A 27608-nucleotide genomic window follows, 5' to 3' on the forward strand; every position below is an offset into this window, starting at 1 on the left:
TAGTGTTGTCTGATTTTGCACGAAGAATTTTTTCTTGAAGTTGCATGTAAAAAAGAATTTAAACTAGGGTTTTAACATAAGTCAAGGGTGTAATGATTGAAGAAAAATCAGGTATACCTATCTATCTTAATAAATTATAAGGTAAAGTTAAGTATTAAGAATAAGGTTACTTTGCTTTATTATTTCAAAACAATTTGCTAAAAGAAATAAAAGAATCAGTTTTACCTAAAAATTAACATAAAAAAACATTTTCCATATTAAACAAATGAAAGGCTATTTTCCCCTTTTTAGCACTGTTAACTTGTCATGATTTAAAAAGTTTAATAAATTTACAGTTTATTTCAAATATAGTTTACAGTTTAATCGAATTTAAAAAAAAAAACTTATTAATTAAAATTTTTAGATTTAACGAATGTAGAAGATGACGATGAAAAGGAGAAGGTTAAAAAATATTTCCGGTTTAATTTAAACTATATACAATACACAATTTTATAATCTTATTTAACATTACCTTTTTCTTACTATCTTACTAGGTTTATATTTAAAAATATAATTTTCTTAATTAATTAGTAGGTATAGTTAAGTTATTTTGTTTTATTAACAAAGAAAAAGTAATTGTTAGGTTATTTAAGTTAGCAAATTTATTATTTTTTTTTAAAGTCGTTGTTAGATTTTAATACTTTTTGGCATAGCGGTTTATTTTTATTTAAATAAATTCTTAAAATTAAAATGATATTAACTAGATTTTGTTTAACTGGAACAGGCTTTACTTCTACTAAAAGAACTAAAAGATAAACTTGAGAAAAAGGCAAGTGCTCGGAAGTTAAATCAAAATGTTAGCAGACCCGACGAACAATATTTCAAAAAACTTGACACAACCTTAAAGAAGAACACTGCCTTTGTTAAAAAACTGGTAAATTAAAAAAAAAATTTCCAAAAGATTCTTTTTTACTATTACAAATTTATTATTTCAGAAAATTTTAATAATAGTTTAGTTTAAAATTGTTACACTTTGCAGGGTAAATTGACAGAACAACAAAGGACTTCACTTAGCAATGAGTTTCAATCACTTAACCTTACAAGATACATTCAAGAAGTAGTAAGTTAAAATGTTATTCTCTTACTTGTTTCACTTGTTGATTGGTTGTTTAGCAACTTTTTAAATAGCCTATACTTAAACTGGTAAAACAATTTTTTTGCTTTTATTGAATCATTTGTTATAATATTAAGATGGCAGTATTGCTTTTCAGTAATGTAGATATTTTGTCAAGATTTAGTAAAAAATAGCATATCTAGCAGCGTGATGGAGTGGTCAACACTTTTAGCTTTAGTACATATGGCCCTGGGTTCGATTTCCACTGCTATTATGCTGTAGGCCCTTGAGCACACGGCTATAACTGGTATAAACTCTTGCTGAGCCAACATTTAATCAGCAGCTTATAATTTGCAAGCAATTATAAAAAATAGTGTCTTAAGCTGACAAAGCTATTGGGAAACTGGGTCTGGGTAAATGATGTTACTCTATGTTTAAGTCATAAAATCGACCTTCCCACATTGAGGATAAATAATTGTAAAAAAATATATTCATAATACAGGTTTCAACATTACTTGAAGCTAAATTAAGGATGAGTGATATACCTTGTGCTGTTCACATCTGCTCTCTTATGCATAACAGATATGTTGATTTTACTCCTCATTTGTTTCAAGCCTGCAAACGACTTACACAAGCTCGCATTGATGATAAATCAGTAAGAATCACATTTTTTATTCTTTGTACATTACAAGGATTATTTTTACTAAATAAAAAATAAATAAACAAGCAGTTTCTCTAGGTGCTCCTTGTTTATGCAATGATTAAATTTATTTAATTTTAATGCTATCTGTTCAATAAAAAGTAGCAGTGGCTATCAAAATTTGGTAATCTTTTTTTTTAGTTATGTAATATTTTTTGTTTTTACAGAATTTTGTGAGCTCTGCTGGAAAGTTGAGAACGGATTTAAGATTTATATCAGAGGTATGCTCATATTTCCATATATCTAAAGTTAATTTATTTTATATATTCTAAAAATTTATGTTTAGTTAATAAGAATGTATTAGATCATACTATTCTTAACAGTTTTAATTAAGACCCTAACTAACTAAACATTTAGGGCCATTGGCCCTAAGCACTAAAATATAATTTAAAAAAAAAAATTTTAAATTTTTTAATTTTTATACAACCTTTGAATTTAGTAGCATTATTGTTTGGGAAAATAAGTTACATATTGTACATGTGCGTTTAAAATTGGGGCTGAAATTGCCAAAATCGACTACTTTTACACCGATTTAACTAACAAAAGTAAAATAAAGAACATACACATTTTTAAGCACGCTTTTTATTATCACTTTTAAGTTCAAGTGTGGTAACACAGAACAGCATGGGTGTGTATAATATAAAATCGTATGTGGCTAGATGAAACAATCTTCGTATGCAAACTTGAGAGAGATTTTTTGCCATATAAGCTACATCTGATCCCTTGTTTATAACTAATACAAACACACCTTTGTTTTTTATTTTATAATATATTTTTTCTGGTAGTGATTAAATACTGCTTATCTGAATATTTTAATATCAAACGAGTAAACGTTATAGTAAAAGTTTAAGACCTGAGGGGTAAACCATTTTTTTTTGTAATAATAAAGATAAGGCCTATTATTTTTAAATTGGTAAACTATTGCATAGAAGTAGTAGCAAATTGGGTTGTGTTTTTCTGTGGTAAGCTGAGTATAAAACATAGCACAGTGTCCGTTGGGTTTTAAACTTCTGCTCCTTGATGCAAGGAAACCTTTTCTCTTCATATACCTTGCATCACTGGGCGTCTTCCAACCCTTGTTTTATTGTTCTTGGACTCATTTTGATCCCTGGATGCTGATCTGCCTGTAGTTGTACTCTTCTCCTCTTTCATAATTTGCATCGAGATACTCATCATCTGTATCTTCGTCTGCGTCTTCCGGACTTGGTTCAACCACCTCCTGGGTTTTCTCCTTCAAATTCCTCTCGACTAGAACCTCCTGCGGCATAACCTGCATCGATATCCTCTTAAGCGGGGATCGTTTTCCTTTCCATGACATCCAATAAACCGACAAGTATCTTGGAGTGGGAGCCTCGAATTTATCAGAACGGGAGACCGGGTAAGGCCCATTAGGGTTCGCGACCCCACAATTTCTTGCAAACCACCATCCTTTAATTTAACATTGTTGTATATTACATTTTTGTCAAATATTATCCTTGAAATATTTTTTTTTATATATTCTTACCTGCTCTCCGTGTTTCTGGGCAGTCGGAATACCTTGTAATTGATTGTTCCCGACTGCTTGTTCGTACTTTAAAAGGTCGTCCGTTAGATGCCGCAAGAGTGTCGCCTGAGTCTCCGGTATATCCCTTCACCTAGAAAAATTTCACAGTTCGTTATGCTGGTTGGGCATATAATTTATATTACGAATGAGTGACAATACTAACGGAAAGTATGTATTTTTGCCCGTATACGACGAACTGTTCGTAAGTTGCTTGGGTAATTTTTCCCGACCAGTCTTCCATAAGAATTTTGAGCGTGTACATTCTACTATGAGTTAACTTCCGTATCGCGTCGAGGCCCAGCCAAAATTCTCCATAAATGTTCCCAAAACCATTGATATAATCCTTCCATTCTTGAAGATAACGATTTATATGTTTAAAATTCTTATAATTAAACGTTACTTATCTTGAAAAGTCGACGTACCTAAGTCGAAGTCTTGAGTGCCGTCTGACCGCTGTTGCAGAATTGTCCAACCACCGTTTGCGGTCATGTTACAGTTTACAAGAAAAGTGTTCATGTTCCGTACAATGGTGTATACACCACTTTTCATGTGCCCGCTATTCCACAAATCATGGCAATCTACATAAAAGTTTAATTCAGTAAATGAAGACTAAAGACCTCTTCACACGACAAGGTATACAGTAGCGCTGCGTTGCGTTACGTATCTTTACGAGTTCTAGGGACGGGCCCTAAGTCTTTATAGCACTTTACATTTTTAGATAATTCAGTCTATCTAGCACCTACTAAAACTTGTAAGGAACTATATATATTTCTAAATTTAAATACCTTTGTAATCTGGTATAGGATGGCGCACAAATTGGCCCAAGTTGGTAACAATTGTCATAAGTTTCATGATCGTGTCCTGCTGGTAGGCCATGTCCCCTGCCATATTTCGAATAACTTGTTCGTGGTCCAATACCTAACAACCGAAGTGAAAAAGTAATCTCTGTGGGTAACCAAGCCTTTACTAACACCTGTTGTTGCTATTACCTTGTCAGTGAGTTCCACGATGGTCTCGTTTTGCCGCTGGATTTGTTTTGCCTGATTGTTGATGATGTTAAAGTAATTTGAAGTGGTGATAGACAGCGAGCTGACGTCATCAGTAATACTATCTATCAAAGATGTGACGTTGTGAAGCTTGGTGCTATGGTAACGAAGAGACCTCGACATACGATCAAGGCGGTCGTCGAATCCCGTTCCTTGCAATCGTTTCTAAAAATAAAAAAAAATTATTTTGGGTATAAGTTGCTTCGGGTAAGCAATACTACAACACATAAGGACTTTTAATATAATGCTAATGCCGCAAAATTTTAAAAGCTGCTTTAAGGGAAACATGGATATTAAGTTAGCGGTTAGTTTTGCGGACCAAGCCCATATACAAAGCATTAGAGCCTACCCACAAATCACGTGTGCCCGTCAGACCTTGAAATCTGCTGCGCTGGTGATGTAGCTGCAAACAAAAAAACAAGTCATAAAAATTAATCCCTACAAAAATCTATATTTAGGGTCATTTAAAAAAAGCAACATGCTAACTTATTTCACAATTTTGCTGGCAAGCTGTTTTAAACTTGCTTATTAACGTGAACTGGTTTCCCAAATTAGGTTTACTGTCGCTAAAACACAAAATTCTTTGAGGTTAATAATTGCTGTCAATTAAAATGTCAAGACAACAGTAATTGGTTTGATAACCTTATAATATTCAAAGTGACAAGATACTCGATATTTGTCCAAAAGATGGCTTCCCCTTGAACTAATATGGACGAACATTGGTAAAAGACACTTAATAAGCTAAAGTTGCTTTGCAAATTATTGACAGGGAACGAGTATTATGTTGTTTTTTTTAACCCAAATTCCTTATATTAAGACATTAATTATCTGATATCTATGCGGTGATCCTTAAGATACACATTACACATGCTTATCATCATTGACGCCTGTTTGTTTTGTCATAATGGAGACATTGTTCTTCCAGCAGTACATTGTCTAGTCACTGGTATATCTTATATGCGCGTGGTTTTGTAATTGTGTACTCGGGTGACGAGATAATATCTATATATCCACAAGTGATATGTTTGTGAAAACTATTACCGCGTGTGCAGAACTGCTACTGGTTGTATTGTAAGTGACGTCACTTGAATTGATTGTTTCTTCTTGGTGTTGGATCACAGCGTCGTTTAAATCAAGTATATGCTGCAATTATAAAAAATGTATTAAAATTGAAGCAATGACCATATTTGTGTGAAATATTAAGCTATTGTGACGTGTAAATACTAAGGTGTGGGCGGTATGGGGATTATATACCCTTTTAGGTTTGCGTATACTTACCCCAGCCCTGTTCGGTATTAGGTTTAATCCTGATCAATTACCTGATGATTTTCCAAGATTTTCGAGTCCTGCTCAATATTCTTTACCCAGTTGTGTTCTACGGCCACAGTCAAGTTACCCGGGCTTTCTCTTACGTTCGTAGTATCGGGTGACCCTGTCTAAATCAATATTAAGCAAGTAAAAGCACACGTCTACCGCCAGGGTATACCTTATATCAATAACAATTTTTGATGAATTTCGATTTCCCGAGAGAGATCAACTTAGAGGTTGATACGTGATGATAAATCGATTTATAAGCGACCTTTTACACCGTCAAATGGCCACCCATATTGGCTATGACGTATTAGTTTTATATCATGCAAAATCTACGTAAGCAAAAATAGGTAAACTTAAAAAAAGTAAAAACCTGTCGAATGTTGAGTTGCTGGCCTAGAAACCAGTCGTCGTTATTATTCGTTGTCGCAATTTCCTTGAGCCGTTCCAACTTCTGAGTGTGCCTGTGCCAATAAATAAAGAATATCCCCAAATGAATTAACCGCTGAAGCTATATTTAAAAGTGCTGTCAAGACAGTTAGGCCTACGACAATTATAGTTACGCAATTGGGTTTTTGGTTAGCTTAAATCTTCTGCGCGTGTGAAAATGCCAATGACATCAACACAATTGCTTGTAATCGAAGTTAACGACACTTGTATATGTCTTCGCGTATTTTGTTTAACGTTAACCTAAAGGTAAACCCACGAGCATTAAATGAACCCAAATGTACGGGCCACTTAAGCATCGTGTTACGTCATACAGCATGGAAACGCCAATTTTAGCAAAGCAAACAAATTTAATTTATTCATTTTTAAAAATTAGGCATTCTTCCTTATGTTAATATGGTATTTGTTTGTGGGGCCGGGTAACATAAAAATGCATTAAAATTTACGTAATTACCGAGACATTTATTGTCCCAAAAAGCCTAAAACCGGGCAAAGGCGGTCGTTTTCAACTTAAAATAAATGTTGTTGTTTACTATAAGGTTTAGCAAATACCAGTTACCAAAGCCGCCATTGTGTTTCAATCTCGCATTACAGACACTTGCCGCAAAGCGGTAGATTTGTAAGCAATCATTTATTTACTAGAGCTTGGAGGCGCCCGCAAATTACTACTCGTATTTTGCTAGATATGGCTTGAAGTTATCGTAATGCCGCAAACTTGGGTTCACAATTATTTTTAGCTACAAAATGATATCATCTGATGGGTTCTATTTGTGTAAAACAAAACGCAAACTTAACTGAAGCAAAATCTTTGAATTCGTTTTTGGTATTCCATTAGAACATATAAGTTAGAACTTACATGTTTAATGCAGCCTGTATATTGTTTATTGCTCTAGTTTGTTGAACTATCCTTAGTTCAAATCTGTCGAGTCTTCCAGATTGGGCCTGTCCCCTTCTAATGGTTTCCAGTTCATTTTCAAAGTTTTCCTGCAATAAATCAAATACAAAAATGCAAGTTTTTTGAAAAAATATTAGCTCTGAATTTCGAAATTTTTTTTGCCAAAAAAGGTTGTTTTTACAATACACTTAGGTTGCTCGAACTTAACCAATACATTGACAGATTACATCAAAACACGAGGCATTAAATAAATTCCATCAAAAACCACTAAAGTGATGATAATAAATGATCTGTATGTGTGGCAAAATTGTATATTGCATATTTTTCCTATTTTCACTTAACATGGCAAGGATTTTTTTAAAGTTAAATCATGTGGATTGTCGTTTGCGAAAAAAGTTTCTCGGTAGTCTCGTAATAAAAAAAACGGGAGTAAACTCAGCTTTTTAGTTTAATCTAATCACGTATTAAATTAAGCCAAAACCACCCACCATGAATACAGATTGTTCATTTTCTTGGTTGTTCAACTCGACCTTCAAATGCTTTATTTCCCTTCTTGCTTTCTGGTCAACAACCTAAATTGAAAAATTGAATTTTTATCATTGTTTTATCGCGTGTGGTTACCCGACCTGGGTCAAGTTAATTTTCTTGCTCTGTTTTATATCCAAGCCTGTTTAAAGTGCTCGCTCTGTTTGCCACGAATGTAAACAAGTTTAAGAGCACGTTAGATTGCCAATACACTTGAGCTTATTTAAATAGGAAACCGCCAAATATGTTCTATTTAAATATACGATCATATCTACTACTACCACTGCATAGTAATAACATATTCCTCACTATAGCTTTACACAAACATGTGTTTAAAAATTTGTGGCTTTAAATAGGAATTTTGTGATATTTGCGGTCTTATAGTCAGTACTGTTTGTAAAACCACCAATTTTAAATGTAATCTGTGGTAACAAGTGCTTAAAATTCCAAGTTGTGTTTGAAAGTCATTTTTTGTTGGGTTTTTGATTTTTCAAATAAAAACAACAATATCGAGAAATTAAATAACAAGTACCTCATCCTTGTCTTCGCTGCCCACGATGTCGAATATTTCTCGAAGCAATTCGGTCGACGACTAAAAAACAGTAAACACAATTATTTATTGGTCCGGTACGTCCATTTTATTATTGCATCCATGCAGTAAAGCATATCCAAAACGCCCCGTCTGACCTGGCTTGCCAAAACTTTGTGCAAGTGACGCATATAGAACAAGAAAAAACATTGTTCGCGCTGATGTAATAGATACGATGTAGCTTATTTAAAAAACCTTTTCTCGTGTAATTTTGAGCGCCTATTTTGTCTAGTTCGTGCATTTGTTATTCGCTATACCCAGCGTAGTGTTGTTGTGTCCTTATATGAGAATATTTACCTTCAGTTGCGAAATATCTGCCGAGTTATTTGTCGCCAGTTCGGCAACCTCAAAGTGCCGAAGATCTTGTGTTTTTTGGTGACTTTCAATATGAGCCGTTTTATTGATTGCCTCTCTTCGGTAACTGTACATTAAACAAAAAAAATTGGTGTTAACTAAAAACTTGGGGTTTTTATGTTACCACCTTTCCTATGACACTTACTTTTTATATTCCATGTTAAGGCGGGTTATTTTCCTTGCATTTAAGTTGATATTATTCGAATAAGATTCGCACATTGAGTTGGTTTCACGCAGTCTGCTTTGAATGGAAAATATATCTTTGAAAATCCGCAAAAATTGGAGCTTACTGAAATAAAAAACAAATATATTTTAAATTGAAGTGACATAGTATTTAAAGATGGGATGTTTAATACGGTTTTGGATATAGTGCTTTATAGCCTACATGAATAGTTTTTACATATTGACACATAGCGCTTTTTTTAAGAAAAGTAACGACTTTGAAGACTTTAACAAACTTGACATTTATTCAACTCCACTTAACATTTACAAACAGGTAACCACTTTATAAGTTAAACAGTTACAAGTTTGTACGGCAAAAAATAATCGACCTCACCTTTAAAAAATACCGTACCAACAACATTATTATTTTTATAATCAATTAACTGAATGCCTGTTTTAGTTGATTTAGTATTTTACCTTCTCTTGTTGTTTTTACTAATTTGGCTACGCATCGAGTTGACTGATTCTTGCAACGAAGGGGCATAGTGGAAAACTCTTTCCAACTTTCGTATCACATCAGTTACATTTCCAGTTTTTTCAAACCTAAAAATAAATAATATAAAGTTTAGTACATAATTTTAGTTGTTACATTACATTCTTTTATTGGACCGTTTTTTTAACTTTTTTACGTAACCCTGGCCAAGTCTAAATTGTGTCAAGTTTAAAAACATATATATTTGAAGTATATATACAAGTTAGGAGGGATTACACAGTGTTAAAAGGATACAGTGTGATAAAGTAGACTTTGAATTTGCCTTTGGGCAATTACTAATGAAGCTTTCACGATAACACGTGCAATCGACAAGTTTTACTAAACAAACTCTTACGATATCGATCTAGATTTATGACAGTTTACCCTTCTACCCAGTCTTTAATTGTATATGGGTATTGGACATTAGCAAATATATTAATAGACACCAAATGAAATTTACAAATTTTACGCTATATAAAACCATATTTAAATAGTTTAAATTCGATGTGCTAGCCCAGTTTTCCCAAATTGAACTTAGCTAACAATGATTCATTTTTCTTGGAACTCATTTTCCTTGTCGTATTAAACTACATGGGAATGCCTCCTAGTAAATATAACACACTCATTCAAAAATGTATTTTAAACAGTTTACGTAACCCCCGCTCCTAAATGTGAACAATTGTCTATTGTCGTTCAGAGGCCGTCGCATACTACGCTCCCACTATAATCGGTGTGTGAAAGCTAGTATTACTTTAAAGGGTCAGAACATTCCACAAATCCGCGCATAATGGTTTGGGAATAATCCCTTTTTAGAAGTATTTAGGTAAAGATTGCCTTTCTAGCATTTAATGCGATAAACTATTGTAGATGGATTGGCATTATAGAGCGTTATCGCGGTCGAATCGCTTTATTCGATCGCTTTTCTCAACGACTTAAAAACCAAAAAACTTCCGTAATACGTAAAATAGGCACCTGTTTGGAATAATCAAACTCTGTGATTTAAGCGCGTGCTTGGCCTTGGAAGCCAAGCTAATTTACATCTACAAATTGACCTACTTTCGAAAGGTGTTGTATAAAAGTCTCCTTTTTGAGGAGCGGCTTCCAGAACCGGACGAAGATCCACCCCGTTGCTTCGAAGCAATTCGGCTCACCACGTTTTTTTGGTGCTGGGTGGGTGTCACCGGGTGATTTGTCGGTGTTCTGCGCGTCTCAAGCGAAGCTCGCCTCGGCGTGACATAACTCTGATGTCTAGTGTTAAAATATCGCGGGTTTCCTGCATATATAATTGGTGCAACATACTGGCGCGCCGTGTAATCGCGGGAAGCGGACGCTGCCAGGGTTGCCAGAAAAACCAGCACCAAAAAAGAAGTTCTCCAAATGTTTATATCCATTGTTGAGGTTTTTGCGTTAAAATGTTGTTGTTAACAGCCTTGACGATCATTAAATTTTGTCACCGCATGGTTTTGTATACTCTAATGTATGTAATGGTATTTATATTCCTGTGTATTAAAATTTCAGTTACAATCTGTGAGCTTTACCCTTGGAGAACAATGGTTTAAACAGCCTTAGCAATATTTGCTAATCTTTTGTTATTTACTTTCACGCCTGTCGATTTTTAGAACAGGGAATAAAACGGAATTAGTCACTGTCAGTGTTGGGCCTAACAGTTTAATTTACACAAGCGAGCCTTAAAAATCTGTAAAAAATGTCCGTAAGTTTAATATGTGCTCTGCGGTTTTGTATCATCGCTAGGCACACAAAGTGGCGATAGGAAGTATCATTATTATTACAATCACAAGAAAATTTTCTTATCTCTATCGAGATTTGGTCTCATGTAATCGCTTTCATCTATTGATTACAACGTAGCCATTGTTTCCCAAACTGTCAGAAGGCAAATAAAACACGCCAACAACGTGACCACTAGAATAATATTCTCTTAATTTTAACCTAAGATAACCTGCCTACGTATTTACTTAAGTCCTGATTTACAATCAGCTGTATTCTCAAAACTATAATTGTATTAAACCGATCTTATACCGGGTTTGAAAGTAAATCTAACCGTTTGCTAAAAATAGTTCTTTGAATGGACTTATTTTTGTTCTAATATACACCATTAGCCAATACTATTTCCTGTCTATCAATAGTTTTCCTTAACCAACGTTTAAATAAATTAATTCCTTATAACGAGCTCTATAAGTGGTTAGCCTGAATAAGCACAACACACCTCAACACACGAGTGCGATCTGATCTGACGACACAAATCGGGATTGGAGAGTGCCAATTATTTTGCCTTTTTTCCAAAACTTAAAGACTGTTTTAATAGCGGTTCTACTGCTAGATAGTCAAAACACAATACACTATTTTTATGTATTGCCTAATACGCAATGTGTTTAAACAAATGTATAAAAATTGCACGACTGGAAAATTTAAAACCTAAAAACAAGTGTAAGACGTTTATTGCCAAGACATGCTAAGGAGTTGATATACATCTTAATAGGCTTTAATTAGTTGATAACATTCTAGACATTGAAAGTAATAGGTTTGTGTGTTGTTGCAGTTGACCATTGCTGGAATATTGAGCGATAAAGAAGGACTGACGTTAGTTCATAACTTGTTATGCGCGTTGTCTGCGCTGGACCACGAAAAGCACGAACTTCTGTCAGTTGTGATCAGCTTTTGCAAACATAACGGTGAAGACTTAGCTGGGTTGGTGCCAAGGAAAAACAGGTGAGGCGTTAGTTTGTGTTATTTTACTACCAAAGTCACCACTGTTAGAGCTTTCAACCTAACGAACTGCTAGTTTAAAATTCAAGTTGTGAATACCCAAAATAGGTTATGGATGATATTTTATTGTTTTTACGTTTCAATTAACAAATATGGACCTCTGTGATCAATCAAATTAAAAACAACACAATGTGCTTATTTTTCAGACTTCTGGCTGACAAGTATAGCATTGAACTTCCAAAAAGCGATGTAAGTTATTACCTCAGTAAGGAAATATTAATTAGCTCTTAAATTACATGCTAGACCGGCGTTAAACACAACTATATGTCTTCATTATTATGAACTAATCAATCACTTAGCATAGGTGGTTATGCGAGTAAACATAGTTGACGGCTCTAATTTTTTTGGGTATTTGATAGATATGCATTGCTCTACAGCTGTGTTTTGCTTTGTATAAATTATTATTTATTTTTCAGGTTTTTACAAAGGAAAAGCAGAATATATTCTACAACACCCTGCTTGAGTACTGGACCTCAGCAAGAGATCACTTAATGGCGGTTCACAAAGATTTACAGGCGACTGACCGCCGTAACAGGTTAGTTATTATTCGCATGTGGTCGTTTTGGTTTGAAATTTCAAAGTAATTTCGGCCGAGCCTTGTTCTAGAGATTAGGCGAAGTGTTCGGTCGACCTTGACGCATGCGTAGATCAAGGCTAAACGGGTTAACTGTACTTTAAGGTCATTATTTATACAAAGCCCAACAAAAGCCTTGTTGTTTTAGATACCAACCGCTACTTAGTTTATTTTTTTAATTATTTCCACGTGAAGTTCAAATGAACACAAACTCTTTTATTTTTGGTTGAATTTTGCAGGCAAATCTTGCAAAACAAAGGTGAACTTCACGAGGAACGAAGCAAGGAGTATGCTGATAAACAAGTGGCTTACCAAAAGCTGCTGCTGAACTGTAACACCCTGGCGGTAAGCAAAGTGAAAGTAGATTTTTTCGTAAAAACACAAAACAAATTAACTTTTTCAGAAAGTACCTTTACGTCATTGCCTTTAAAAACCCACCAAAAAATTCCATTTCAATTTTGGGAGATATTTTTTTTATTATATGCACTTTTAACTTGGCACTTTTAAGGTATTTTCTCACGCATTTGTATTACATTACAGGGGTTGATGGACGTAGAAACTCCTGACCTCCCAGAAACCGGTGAGTTGCTTAAAACAACAAACGTTATTACTGCAACAATTTGTTAACATTTCCGTGATAATGATTGATTTTTATGCAGGTTTTAAAAATGGACACATTGTTTAAAATAAACACAACACAACACAATATAATTACCGTCATATGGGTTGACTTGAAAAATTTTATTAAAAAATTACTTTAAAGACGGTTTTAGCAGTATACACTCACTAGCAAACCACTTAACCTTTACGCTATTAATTCTTCTTCACGCTGGGTCGTTTTAGTGGTCGGTCAACTTACAAGTTAACGATGTGTGTATATACTTGTTAACTACCTTGTAGACTGTGTTAAGACCACATAGCATACTTGCTCGTGTTTGTACAGTATGTCGGAAGGTCTTTTGGTGTACTGTCTGGTAACTGATTAATGTGATTGGATTAGCTGGCGGGCTAACCTTTATAAAATATGCTTTTTTTTTGGATTACGATTTTTGAGTTATGGCTTTTATGGTTTTATTGTAAAATATGACAAATAATCAATTATTAAGATTATGTTATGTGTATTTTTCTGGTTCATTTTTGTTGTTATTTAAACTTTAAAATTATTTTCTGACAATTTAAAATATTTTTTTTATAAAAGAACTATTTAAATTTCTTTTTTAAATTAATTTGTTATCTTAACACTTTTTGTGACTTAAATTTTCAGAGCAAGAAATGGGAGAAGGAGAAATCGGGATGAGCATCTTCGGTCCAACCTCCACATCTGCGATGGAGCTCGTAGATGAAGTCTCTATCTGGGAGGATGAGGATCAAAGATCATTTTACACAAATCTTCTGGACCTTAAAGCCATCATACCAGCAGTTAGTGAAAAAAATTTTTTTTTGTAGATTTTTAGACAATTTATTTAATAATTAGTTTTTAAGAAAATTTTGATTGCTTACAATTTTATTCATTGATAAACGAACAGATATTAACATTTTTTAGTTAAAAAATTCTTTATTTTAGGTGTTAAAATGTTATTAGGCAATAAAAACCCACCCTTTTTCTTTTTTTAGTCTTTTGTAAATGTTAGCATTTTATTACTTTTATCACAGCACGCTATATTTGCAAATTTAATTATTGTCTTGTGCAAGTATGTGTGTAACATTAAATTCGTGTGAATATCGACTTGGGGCCAATAATAATATTTTGTAATACTTCTGTTTTCATTCATCTGTGAATATATATAAGAATATAATTGAATTTTTATTAAATAAGGCTTCTTAAAGTACGTGAGATGCTTGTTTGTTTTATTGACCTTTTTATTGTGGGGTCACTTCTTTGAAGTAGACGTTATTATCTTTGTGTATTGAATTTTTAATATACGGTTTATTTGCGTTAAGGGCCACTTCAAATCTACTCCTAACATCATAAATCTATTATAAAAACTCTATTATCTTACATATGTCATATTATTCTTAAAGTTTTTTTTATGATTTTTTTTTTAGATTTTATTTAAAGACGCATCAAAATCGGGAAAAGGTGGCGACCAGCAAGGAAAGGGCAAATCAAAAGGAAAATTAAATATTTCTGCCAGACCAACTGGTCCCAGAGTTTCTGGCAAAGGGTTGGTTATTATTTTATATTAACTAGTTGATTGTCCGTCTTGGATTGTATTTTACTTGGCCTGTTATTAACTAAAAAACGCAATTCACAATATATTCACAGTAAACATTTTTTTGTCACAATTTGTCTGCGCACCACAAGAAAAATTGAAAACACAAAATAATTTGTTTTTTAAGTATTTTTTTTTTAAATATTGAATTTGCCAAAAAATGTTTATTAATTTTAGTTATTGGGTATATTCTTTTCTTCCTATAAAAACAACACTTTATTATGCCGCGCAAAATGGCTTAAAGTTCGTTATGGTTATGCTTATAAGTCTGTTATGTTAAGCCTAGTGAACTCTTCATATTTGCGCAACTGTATATCCGACACCTTTAATGCACAAATAGGCTTTAAGTTTATACGGGAAAAAGGGGGGAGATGTCACGGGGATTAGTCGTCGATTAAACGTGAAAGTTTTCCGATCTTACACGTGATTTTGTTTATCATGTGGCTTATATCTTAGATCAAGAAACTTCCCTCTTTTTTTCTAAATTTAATTGCTTTTAAAGTCAAAAATTTTAGTTTTTTTTGTGTTTAAACTTTTTTTGCAATATTTTTTTTTTTAATTTTATTTTTGCCTTAAAAATTATAAAATTCTCTATTTATGACGTCACAAAGGGATCTCGCTGCGGAAGAGATGGAAGAAGACATCCTTGATCTGGAGATCGGAGAATTGGAGTCATCTGTATTGGATGCTGTCCAGGAAGCTGCGGACGCAAGAGCAAATCTCGGGATCAAGGCGGAGGATTCGGAGGATGATAAGGATCTTGTAAGCATGGAGGAAGGTAGGAAGACTTTTTTAAAGATTATTAAATTTTATATTTTTTTTATTAAAACATTTTTAAATTATTTTTTTTTTGTAAGATTATTATTTTGCAATTATTCATATTTTACATATTTAAAAAAATGCATTTATTGTTTTTTTTTGAGGGGAGATTTTTTGTTATTTTTTTAGGGGTGGGATTTTTTTTTGTTTTTTGGGGAGGAGAATTTTTGTTATTTTTTTAGGGGGAGATTATTTTATAAATTCATTGTATGATTTTTTTTTAAATTTTAAAATTTAAGTAATTACATAAACTTTTACAGCTAAGTATATATTATAGTATTCGTTTTAAGCTAAATGTTAGCAAACTTCTTGTCTAAACTTATTACTTCTTACAAAAAAAACAAATCTTTTACACCTAAATTGTAAAGCCACTGTATAAAAGTTAATTATTTAAAAATCAAAGACAAGATTTTTTATAACCAATTTTTTTTTATTTATTATTGTAATGACGCAAGCGAAAAAAATTTCTGGCTTACATGAATCAGAGCAATTTGTTTAAAATAAGAAATTTCAATCTGACAATTGCTACTATTTTGTTGTCTCTCGCTACAACCTGCCAATAATGAAATTAAATTACATTCTACTTTGTTATCACGTTGGTTATATTATATAGATTGAAAGGTTATGTATTGTAACAAATTATGGATATTATTTTAAACATTATAATCATTTTAAGGCGCGTTTTTATTGAATATTTTTAAAAAATGATTTTTTTAAAATTAAAAAAAAAATTAGTAGTGTTATTGTACTTTTTATTTTTGTTGTTTTTGTATTGTTTTTATAATCATTTTAAACTTTATTTTACAAGTAGTTGTTGTTAAAATTTTTGTTGTTAAATTTCTTGTTGTTACAGAGTCTAAAGAGGTTTTTATTCAATATTTAAAACAAAATAATTAAAAAAAAATTTGTAATGGTATTATACTTTTTGTTTTTGTTGTTTTTGTTTCGTTTTTATAATCATTTTAAACTTAATTTTTTAAGTTATTGTTGTTAGAATTCTCGTTGTTAAATTTCTTGTTGTTACAGAGTCTGAAGAAGAGGAAACGGTCAGTGGAACAAACATGAAAGTTGTTCTCGAAAATTATCTGGTTTCCCTCAAAAACTGCGTAAACCGAGATTTAATAGATAAGGTAACTAGAATTTTGTGTTTATTATTCTTAAGTTAGCGAACCATCAATTTCAAAATTCTAAATTTTAAATAAGTTTTACGACAATTTCAAAAATATAAAATAACTTCAGTGATAAAATATTCAATACATACAAAAAAAAAGCCTTATTATAGCTGGTTTTCTGTGTTTTTTGTAGCCTTTAAGTTAGTTGTGTTAAAAAAGCGGTCTAAAGTCCAACGGTTTTCTCATTTAGTTTCAGTTTGCCATTGTTTATTTGTTTACAATAAATATATAATTATTTTAAGTAACAACACTGCGCCATTGACCAGGTTAAATTAGGACAAAAATAATTAGATACATAAAAAAAATGACTACGGAATGGCCAGAATCTTTTACGTTGTGTTTTTTAACGAACTGTTGGTGTTGCATATTTACAAAATGATTTAGTAAATTAAATGTATATGCGTTATTACTATAGCTCATTTGTTCTTGTGTATAGAACCTTCTTTTCAGTTCATTATCTTACATTAAAATATTATCACAAGCAAACGAAGAGTGTAAAAACTTAAGTAGCTACCCGATTTTAAATGATTATCGTAATTCAAATTACCCCCCAAAAAAAATCTGCGCAAAAACAAAGCTTGTAGTATTTATTTCCAAGTAGCTTTAAAACCACTTTTAACCTAAAAAACACTATGTATTTATTGTACATAATTTACATAATTTCTTTAAAATTTTCTGATTGACGTTTGGTATTGTTAGAAATAAGTTAAATCGTTGTGGCTTTTAACCACTTAAAATTACTTAAGTTCGCTTCTCGACAACTCGCAAATAATGTTTTAATATCTAAATAAACAACTTTGTTTCACTTAATATATTTTGAGTGCCTCTCACGCCTTCTTTCGTATACGTTAACCAATACTAACAAAGTTATAATAGACTTGCGGCCTATGTTTCCCAATTTTCACTTCAAAAAATATTATATCTTTATACCGATAATTTAAGAACTTGAAAGTATTAAAGGGTTTTAACCTATTTTTAACCACTTTTAAAATGTATAGCATTTTTGTGTCTATTTTTAATTTTTTAAACATGTTTTCTGTTTTTAAAACGTTTTATGCATTTTTAACCGTAAGCGTGGTATAGTAGCCAGAACGCTTACTACACTAAATAAGGTCCTGGGTTTGATCCCCACTGCCCCCATGCTGTAGCGTCAGACGCTTTAAACGGTATAAACTCCTGCTAAGCCAGCACTTAATCAGCAGCCTTATTATCGGGTAATTATAATCTATAATACCCCAAACTGCCACAGACAACTCGAGGCTGGGTCGGGGTAACTGATGTTACTCTATGTTTAGGTCCTAAAGTCGACCTTTCCACATTGAGGATAAAATTATATAAAAAATACAGTTAATGTACATTTACTTAACTATTCTATTTTTGTTACTTTACCCAGGCCGCCCAGGAATTCTGCATGAGTATGAACACTAGGACCAATCGTAGAAGACTGGCACGTGCTTTATTTAACGTTCATCGTTCCCGCCTCGACCTTATTCCATTCTACGCAAGGTTAGCTGCCACCTTACACCCTTGTAACTCGACCACTGCAGTTTCTGATCATCTATCGGTCATGTTGTTAAGGGACTTTCGATTCCACGTAAAAAAAATTTTATGTTTTTTTTTTATATGTTTTTTTTTGTTTTCTTACAAATTAGTTCTTCCTGAAATAGTGAATTTAAAAACACCAATTCGACCTTAGTTAGACTTACTCTATTTTTATTTCGACTAAATTGTTAGGGTTACTAGAAGTCGGTTGTTTTTATTATTAAATCATTTTTATCGAATTTAAAATTGTGCAATTGCTTTACAATCACTTCTCTTTTTATAAGTGATAAAGCTGCCAATATTTTGTATTTGTTTACTCTTGATTGTTTGGCAATTATAGCATTATTATTATCGACTTAACTGTAGGATTTGTTTTGGCTGCTAATTTACAATATATGGAAGTGTATTAATTCTTAATGTTAATTCATAGGTTCGTAAAAAGGATCAAATTCACATCGAGAGCAAGGTGAAAACGGTTCGATTCATTGGTGAAATGTGCAAGTTTGAGATGATATCACATACCGATACTCTAAACTGTCTTAAGGTAACGTAAAAATACAATATATTAAATTATTAATTTAAGAAAAATGTCAATGTGTTTAAAGGTATCGAATTGAAATTACTTTGGAAACGGAATCACCTTTATTTTAATTAGTTGGACTGGCGCCCTAACGGCTGCATTTTAACGTGTTTGGCCGATTACCATTAAATTGCTTGTTGTAATATGGTCCCAACATTTGCCTGTGTATATTGGGGACATGTATATTAAAAAATTTAACAATATTATTTAAAATTATTTTTTTTATATAAAAATATATTCTGAAGATTTATTTAAAAATCACTTTTTAAAAATGGGGCTGGCTATATTATTTTTAAAGCTTTGCTTTTTATACTGATATCGCATTTTTAAAGTTTCGTTATTTTTTTTATGTACATTTAAATTACGTGATAAGTTAAATAACTAAGCTTTGTTAACTTTTTTAACTTTTCAACTTGTGATTGACGGATACTTAATATTTATTTAATACGCGCTCATTTTTCCCGAGAATGCCAGCCAGGAAGTATTTAAAATATTATGGAAATGTATTGCAACAAAAATAAACTTTTAAACCGAAATATGCGTTCGCAAGTTTATTTAAAACACAATTTCCAATACAACGCGTTGTTTAAATAAAAAAGCAATAACTATATTTAATTGGCATTGGGGAGTAAAAAATAACATTTTTTTTTGATTCGCCATTCTTAAGTGTGTAACTTATGTTGGTTATAAACTCTTCTCGGCCAATTTTTTGAACGAATTCAAAGTTTAGGAATAGGTCACTGGGTTATAAAAATGTGAAAAGTTTATTAGAAGGATATGTTATTAACATTTTGGTATAGTTTTAATACTAAATAATACAATGTAAGCATTATATACTCATAAATTAAACAACTCGTTGAATTAATTTTTTTTTTTGAATTTCAAACACTAAATCACTAATTTCGTTTTTGGATTTTATTTTTACAAAAACTTTAATGCAAACTTTTTTTTTGTAAAATTTAATTTGATTTTTAGAATATTCTTAAAATTATTTTTTTTTTTTATATAAAAATTTAAACTATATATAACCTAAACGATGCAAAAATCTCGAAAATTTAACAAAAAATTAAGTAAATTTTCTTATTTTTTTAAACTAAAATATTTTTCCAGGTTTTAGTTCTAGAATTCTCTCCTCATGCGATCGAGATGGCTTGTGCTCTTCTAGAAACATGTGGCCGCTTCCTTCTTCGCTCCCCAGCCTCCCACCTCCGAGCAAGAGTCCTCCTGGAGCAGCTGGTAAGGAAAAGGATGGCAAAGGTGCTGGATCAAAGATATTCAACGATGATTGATAATGCGAAGTACACTTGTGATCCTCCCAAAATTGAAAGTGTGAGTGAAAAAATAAAAATTCATGAAATATCAAAAAAAAAAAAAAAATAATTGTGGTGTTAGCTAATATTTCTATTTACATAAACTATGTATGTCCAATTTATCAATATGTTTGTCCAATTTATAAGCCTACAAAAATTAACTTATATGTAATGAAAATTGTCGGACAATATAAATGTGTGTAATTCAAAGGCCTACAAAATTATTAAAACCTTTAGTTGTAATATTTTTTCAAAGTTAAAATGCTAACCGTAGAGCGGGCTATGGACTGGTTAAAATAATCAAAAAATTATCATTGTATAATTAACAGTTGGTTGAACACCCCTAATACTAATATTCAACATTATAAATAATATTTTTATCAAAAGTGATAACGTAACGTAAAATAGCCCAGAATTTGTAAATAAAATGTCAATCTTTATATTAAGTATAAAAATAATTTCAGTATTGATTAAAAGTTTTCCATTCTATATTCTATTCCAAATCTTCGAATTAAAATCGTGTACTAATTTTGTTACCAACTTTTTAATATTTAGATGGTGTTTAAACCCAGGCCACCAATGCATCAATACATAAGAAAATTATTGTTCCGAGATTTAAGTAAAAGTTCGGTTGAGAAGGTTTTAAGACAAATGAGAAAACTACCTTGGAATAATAAAGAGGTAAGAAATGTGTTTATTAATGCCTTCTGTTTATATCAGAGTTACTTTAATTTCCAAAGCATATTTGTGTTTTTTGAAGCACGATTATGTTAATAAATGTAAATATATAAGGTGTTGTGTTTGACCACTTGCTTTTACTACATGAGGTCCTGGGTTTGATCCCTACTACTCTTATGATGTAGCGCCTTTAATTAAGGCGCTATAAACGGTATTAACTTCTGCTGAGCCAGCACTTAATCAGCAACTTATGATTACCAGGCAATTGTAATTTATAATATCCCAAACTGCAAAGGGCAACTCGAGACTGGGTCGGAGTAACTGATGTTACCCTATGTTTAGGTTGTGAAGTCGACCTTTCCACATTGAGGATAAATAAATGTGAAAAATAATATATATATATATATATATCCATACAATATATTTTACGTCCACAGATGCATTCTTATATTGTTAAATGTTTATCTCAATCCTGGAGTGTCAAGTTCAACAACGTGCACTGCCTCTCAAGTCTTATTGCCGGCTTGGCGACGTATCGTGATGACGTAAGCCACAACGTAGTTGATGACGTATTGGAAGAGATAAGAATAGGAATGGAGGTAAGCTGTGAGCTTTTTATAATTGTGTAATAAAATTAGATAAATTTGAAACATTTTTTTGTGTATGAGATTTTGTTATTATATAGTTGTGCTACCAGTGCGTTTTAAAAGCAAGTAAATAAAAAAATATGAAGAAAGATAACTAGAACGATTTAAGGGTTTTTCTAAAAGAAAGTTTATAAGTGTGGTTATAACAGTGATCTTTACAACATTAGTTTTTTGGTTTAAATCCCACTGCTTTTATATCGTAGTACACCGCTGGTCAATGTAAACAAAACAACAGCCAAGCTAAAAAAAAACCTGCAAGTTAATTATTAGGCAATATAAATAATGTTAGAAATCGTTGGTCAAAACACAAAACTTGCAGTAACAAAGTTTATTCTATATTGAGGATGTAGGCCAATTTCTACATAACGGGTTGATGAGTGTAAAAAACATAGCGAATATATATGTTAGCAATATTTGTTTTTTTACTGCTGAATAAAATGTTTGAAGGAGACAGATTTAAAGGCAAAAAAACATATGAAAAAAGTACGTGTAAGAGAACTTGATTTTAGCAATTTTAAAAAGTATTCACGTTTTTCAACTGTTAAATAAAATTGTCAGACATTTATTTTCTTATAGAAAAACATTTTTAAAAAGAAAAATGAAATCTAAAAACAAAAAAACAAAATTTACAATAAAAAATTTAAATTTTTCATTCACCCTGCTGGCTGTCTATTACGTCACAGTGAAACGTCACAATCAAAAAGTTAAGAAAAATTTTGCCGAATTTTTGGAAACAAATTATTCTCTCTTGTATACTGACCAGTCAACTCCGTTAATTTTCACGGGAAAAAATTTTAATTTTCGACCAAAAAAATGTCGATGACTTCTCTCTTACGAAGAATAATTAATCTCGAAGATCTTTACATCGAGTTAAAGCAAGATGTGGAAGCTTTTCCCCAATTTATGGATGTTTTGAAAACATTTTTAGTTAGGTAGGTCGTTTTTCTTATTTTTTAAAAATTTTTTTAACTTTAACTTTTATTTATAATATGTAAGTATTTATTAAAATTAAATTTATTATTTATCTTACAGAATTGATGCTCATAGATCAAATTATGATGCGATTCTATGCAATAAAAACCTATCAGAAATATTAAAGGTATTTTTTTAATACTTCTGCTTACTAGTTTTTTTAAATAATCATTATGCAGTCAAATTTTATTAAATTTAAAATACTTCTATTATAAAAAACTAAATTTTAATAATTTTTATTTATTTAGGCATTGGACGGTGATCGAACACCAAAAGGTCCGCATGGCGATGCTTTAATCATAAATAAAGTTAACCCTGTTTTAAACTGTAAGGAAACACAAACAACTGAGATATCTGATACCAACAACCAAGACTCTGATGTAGAAGTCAGTCCAGTAGAACCTACCATATCTTTGGAACAAGAAACTCCAGTTCTGGCTAGCATAGAACCTCGACTTTCCCTTATTCCACCGTCGAGTAAGCCATACTTTAGTGGTATCACTACATCGGAATCTCCAACGAAAATACCAAGGCCGCGAAATATTAGGTCTTTTAGAAAAATGGCCAAGATGTATTCCGCCACGCTTTTTAGCGAGCCACAAATTTTGAGTACTCCAAAGAAAATAGCATCAGCCAGTATGCATTCAGTTAGGCCGAAAGGGGCTAATGTGGCAAATAAAGACAAAAAGCAGCTGATTAAACCCACGACCAATAAGGTTGCAGTTGCAGTTGATGATATAACAAAGATAAAAGTGGGAGCCTGTGACGTCACAACCTCTGGTACGTCACTTTCCGAGGAGGATGAATACTGGCTTGCTAAATATTCCGAGCAAGTAGAACGTCGGGGGAGACGCAAGAGTTATCAGCCGAAAAACATGGATATATCCAGCGTTTTGTCCTCCTTGAAGTTTAAAGATCAATCTTCACCTACTAAAAACCCAATGGAGGCAAAGTGGAAGAAGCTTTACTGCAAAGAAAAGGGGATTCAGTTCCACGAAGTTTCAGCCCCAAAATCAAAGGGGTTTAGTCCGTACAGTCAGATCAGATACGGTCAGAGGGTAGTTTCTGTAGCTTAGATATAGCTTGCAGATGCACCACAGACATTTAGACCGAAAGACATTAAGTATACGAGACACTTTGTGCACGTATTAGTTTGCAGCATTCCTATTTAATGCTGCTACGAGACTATTCAGAACATTTTCTGAATGATAAAGTCAGTAACTAGGCAGAGAAATTAAGCAGCCTGTGTTACAGTGTACTAGTTATTAAGCTTTCAAGTGCTTTTGTGCTTGACTAGTTAGGGATATGTTCAACTTATTTGCGTATTTTTCTGTGATTTTTTATTGCAGATACTGTGTTTAATTTTCCTTTTGCAATTTTTTATTTTTATGAATAAATATTTTTTTGAAAACAACTTTTACTCGTGTTGATTTACCATATAGGATTATAGGTATAACTTAAATTAGGAATAATTTAATAAAATTGTCGATTTTAGGTATTTCGTTGCGTTAAAAACTATACCTATTTTGATCATAGAAAATTTAAACGATGTTTTTAAATTTAAGTATAAATGTTTTTATTTTTAGTTTAATTAAAAAAAAAACAAAGATAAAGAATATTTAAAATTAATTACTTTTTAAGATAAACCATCCACGATATAACCAACGGCGAGTTAGTAGTGTCAAATTTTTGGGCGAACTCTACAACTACCGTATGCTCGAATCTACAGTTATATTTAACATCTTGTATTCGTTTATTACATTTGGTGTAAGTTATGACCCAGCCAGACCTTCTGATTTGGATCACCCCGAGCAGTTATTCCGAATAAGGTGATACAACTTTTTTTTTGAGAAACTTTTTGTCGTTTTACTTAAATATATGCTACAACAAAATAGTTGCCAAAAATTTTTAAAATATCTGTTTTATTTGTAAAATTGATAAGGTAACAGCTATTACCACTGGCAGCGTGGTGTAGTAGTAAGAACACTTGCTACACCACATGAGGTCGTGGGTTCAATCCCGACAGTTCTCATGCTGTAGCGCCCTTGAGTAAGGCGTTATAAACGGTATGAACTCCTGCTAGTCAAGCAATTAATCAGAAGCATAATTATCGGGCAATTATAATCCATAATATCCCAAACTGCTACAGGCAACTCGAGGCTGGGTCAGGGTAACAGTTGTCACTTTATGTTTAGGTCGCGCATTCGACTTTCCCACAAGATACATACAAAAAAAAAACTGAAAGCACTGACTACTAATTTATTTATGTTTAATTTTCATCTCTATTTCTATTTTTAATAAAAAAAAATTATATTTGAATTTATGTTAAATTTTAAAGATTGGTTTGCGTGTTGTTGGAAACTTGTGGACAATATTTCGATCGAGGTTCGAGCAAGAAAAAGTTGGATTACTTTCTTGCTTATTTTCAGGTACATTTAAGCATCATATCACAAGTGAATTTTTCGTGATTGGAATTTTCTTTTAAATTAAAAAGTTTATAACTAACTGTATTAATAGCATACTTACTTATTTGAAATTATATTTAAAAAAAGGTTATAAATTACATGAATTAAAAAAAAATTGCATTTTTTGCAGAGATATATGTGGTTTAAAAAATCTTTGGATTGCTGGTTCGGACCACCAGGACCAGATGGTGAGATGACGTCACGATTTCCAACAGAGATCGATTATTTAGTACAAGATACGATCGAACCTTTACGACCAAAACTTACGTTAACTACTTCGTACGAAGAAGCGATCGCTGCTGTTACTCAAGTTGAAAAAGAAATATTTGCAAAATTGGGTAAAAATAAATTATTTGTCTGCTAACAGTAATTAATAATTGGTAATCTATAGTTAATGTTTAGTTAAACTATATATAATAAAGCTTAGTGGGCGGGTCCAATTGATTGGCCTACAAAATAAATAAAGTAAATTATTGCGGGAAAATATTAGTTGAAAGTTGCAACCGTATCACGACAAAAAATCGTCGACTGTAGAGCAGGCTATCGAGTATTTGTTTTAAATAAGAATTTGTATATTTTGTCAATAATTAATAATTTAAAAATATATTCAAAAAAACCTTAACCAATACTTCATCGTAACCTAAACTTTTAACAAATCACTTTATTTAGCTAAAGTAGTTCCTCAAGATGCTATTCACGGTCTCGGTAAAATGCCTGAAAATAACCCCACACAAGGCCTGGCCTCCATACCAGAAGATCCACCAATTACAGGCGAGGAGATTATGTACAGCAGCCAATCAGATAACGAGAGTGATGATGACGAAAACGAGGAAAGAGAGAAGATAAAAGTTGACACGGTTTGTGTATATTTAATTTACTTTTTATTTTTTTATGTTTTTGGTAATAAGAAGTTTAAATTGATGTGCTTTGTTTTTTCCTTGCACACCAGCAGGAAAATAATAATGGGGAAGGTTTGGATGATGGTGTTGCACCTTCACGTCATTTTCCTTCTGCAGAAGATGACCATTTTCAAAAACAATTTGAATCTATGCTGGTGAGACATTAGACACTATTTTTGGCTAGTTTTGTATTGTATTTAAAATCAGACTTTATTTTTTCTTGGCAATTTTATCTAAAATATTTTTTTCATTTAAATATATTTTATTTTTATGCTACCAAAAACTGTGTTTCTTTTTTCTTGTTAACTTTTAATAAATGTTGCACAACATTTTTATTGTTGTAGGCTGAGAGCATACAGGCTCGTCAACAAACACAAGTTGTGCAACAAGATATGACCGTTCCGATCAATGTTCGGAAATCGATTCAACTCGAACAATCTAAACAACAAGACGAGTCAATCAAGTAATTTAAACTTTTTTTTTTATTTTGGCAAAGTATAATTACGTTAATAAATTAGATTTAACAACTAATTACTGTATAATTAAGGTTAATATATTTGGTTTAATAGTAAGAAAATTGTCCAATAAATAGGCTAATAGTATTAAAAATTATTTAAATACTATCGTTACAAGTTTTAGTTGTAAAGTTTGCCTATTTTTAAGTAATTCCTTAAGAGATTTTTATTTTTTTTTTAACTTTTTTTGCAGGTTTGTTCTACTTACTAGGAAAGGAAATAAGCCGACATTGAAACCACTCCGGATTCCGGTCTCGGAGCAAGTGGCTGCAGGGCTGAGGAACAGGAGTCAAGCGGAGGAGAGAAGGAAGCAGGAGATGAAGCAGATCACGCTCTCGATCAACGAAAGACAAGTGGAAGAGGAGCAACATCAGATTGATGCATCTTACTCCAGGTAAAATTTACAAATGATAAAAATTTTATTTATGTATAAATTTTAACTGTTAAATATAATTATTCTAAAAAATAAACAAAAATCAACTTCTTTTAAGTAGTTTTTCAAAACACAGAGTAATTTAAAAAAAAATAATTAAACGATATTGCCAAGCGCTATTTAAAAAGGTGGTACTTATAAAAAATCGCATGACTTTGGTGCGACTCGAACTCTAGACCTTTTGAACGTAAAGATTAAAACTCACGCCATATGATATTTGCCCTAATGACAAAATAAACCTTTGCTCGAAAACCAAAATTTTGAAAGCGACATACTGAACAAAAAATGTTTCATTAAATGGCGTTTTTTGGTATTAGGGTTTTGGTCAAAATTAAAAGATTTGATTTATTTAAGAGCACCACCAGCTAATATGAACAGGGAACGTAGAAGCAAATATCAACCTCCAAAAGGAGCTCCGAACGCCGATCTTATATTCAACTCTGGTGGAAGGTAAGTTGGTATGTTCACATATCTAGTTTAATTATAAATTTAATAAATACTTCATGCTTTATTTTTAGGCGCAAGTAAATGTTTAACGATTGAATTCTGTTGCTTGTATGGTCAGCAATTTGATCAAAAAAAAATTGTGCTATGTGTAAAGTGGAAAAAAAAGTTTTTTTGTTGGGGTAATGTTGTTTATCGTTAGTTTTTGTATTGGAAACTACGTGAATAATAATTGTCAAGAAAAATATTAAAAATGCTTAAATAAATAAAAATTGTTACATTTATTTATTGCAAACACTCCCAAAAATTTACACAAAAAACGACTTATTTTTCTTGAGTTAACTTAGAATCTCGTAATAATTAA

The 27608-nt window shown here is 31.9% G+C and overlaps 2 protein-coding genes across 3 annotated transcripts; one reads left to right on the forward strand and one right to left on the reverse strand.

Annotated features, from left to right (window-relative positions):
* LOC145751621 (regulator of nonsense transcripts 2-like) lies at positions 1-27531 on the forward strand. Its single transcript, XM_082567807.1, has 29 exons — positions 1-111; positions 404-441; positions 764-913; positions 1019-1099; positions 1596-1748; positions 1961-2014; positions 11755-11924; positions 12128-12170; positions 12398-12516; positions 12795-12900; positions 13096-13135; positions 13820-13974; positions 14602-14720; positions 15380-15546; positions 16614-16717; positions 18153-18353; positions 18732-18845; positions 19992-20210; positions 20747-20872; positions 21307-21468; positions 24130-24317; positions 24827-24917; positions 25084-25291; positions 25623-25810; positions 25903-26007; positions 26197-26315; positions 26561-26761; positions 27155-27250; positions 27319-27531. Exons 1-29 carry the CDS (start codon positions 93-95, stop codon positions 27326-27328), a joined length of 3546 nt encoding a protein of 1181 aa, XP_082423933.1. The 5' UTR covers positions 1-92; the 3' UTR covers positions 27329-27531.
* LOC145751623 (uncharacterized) lies at positions 2398-10893 on the reverse strand. Of its 2 annotated transcripts, XM_082567808.1 has the most exons (17): positions 10254-10893; positions 9143-9268; positions 8649-8792; positions 8447-8570; positions 8093-8152; positions 7524-7607; positions 6997-7124; positions 6067-6157; positions 5702-5818; positions 5424-5525; positions 4732-4785; positions 4326-4547; positions 4122-4254; positions 3759-3914; positions 3500-3687; positions 3298-3427; positions 2398-3221 (listed from the first exon to the last, which is right to left on the reverse strand). In XM_082567808.1, the coding sequence occupies exons 1-17, from the start codon at positions 10586-10588 to the stop codon at positions 2890-2892; spliced, it is 2526 nt and encodes an 841-aa protein (XP_082423934.1). In that variant the 5' UTR covers positions 10589-10893; the 3' UTR covers positions 2398-2889. The 2 variants fall into 2 exon arrangements, with proteins under 2 accessions (XP_082423934.1, XP_082423935.1); XM_082567809.1 differs by lacking the exons at positions 4732-4785; positions 5424-5525; positions 5702-5818.
* Positions 27532-27608: the final 77 nt, after the last annotated feature.

This window comes from Corella eumyota, chromosome 4 (genome assembly GCF_963082875.1).
Source record: "Corella eumyota chromosome 4, kaCorEumy4.1, whole genome shotgun sequence".
In the NCBI taxonomy this organism is placed as follows: domain Eukaryota; kingdom Metazoa; phylum Chordata; class Ascidiacea; order Phlebobranchia; family Corellidae; genus Corella; species Corella eumyota.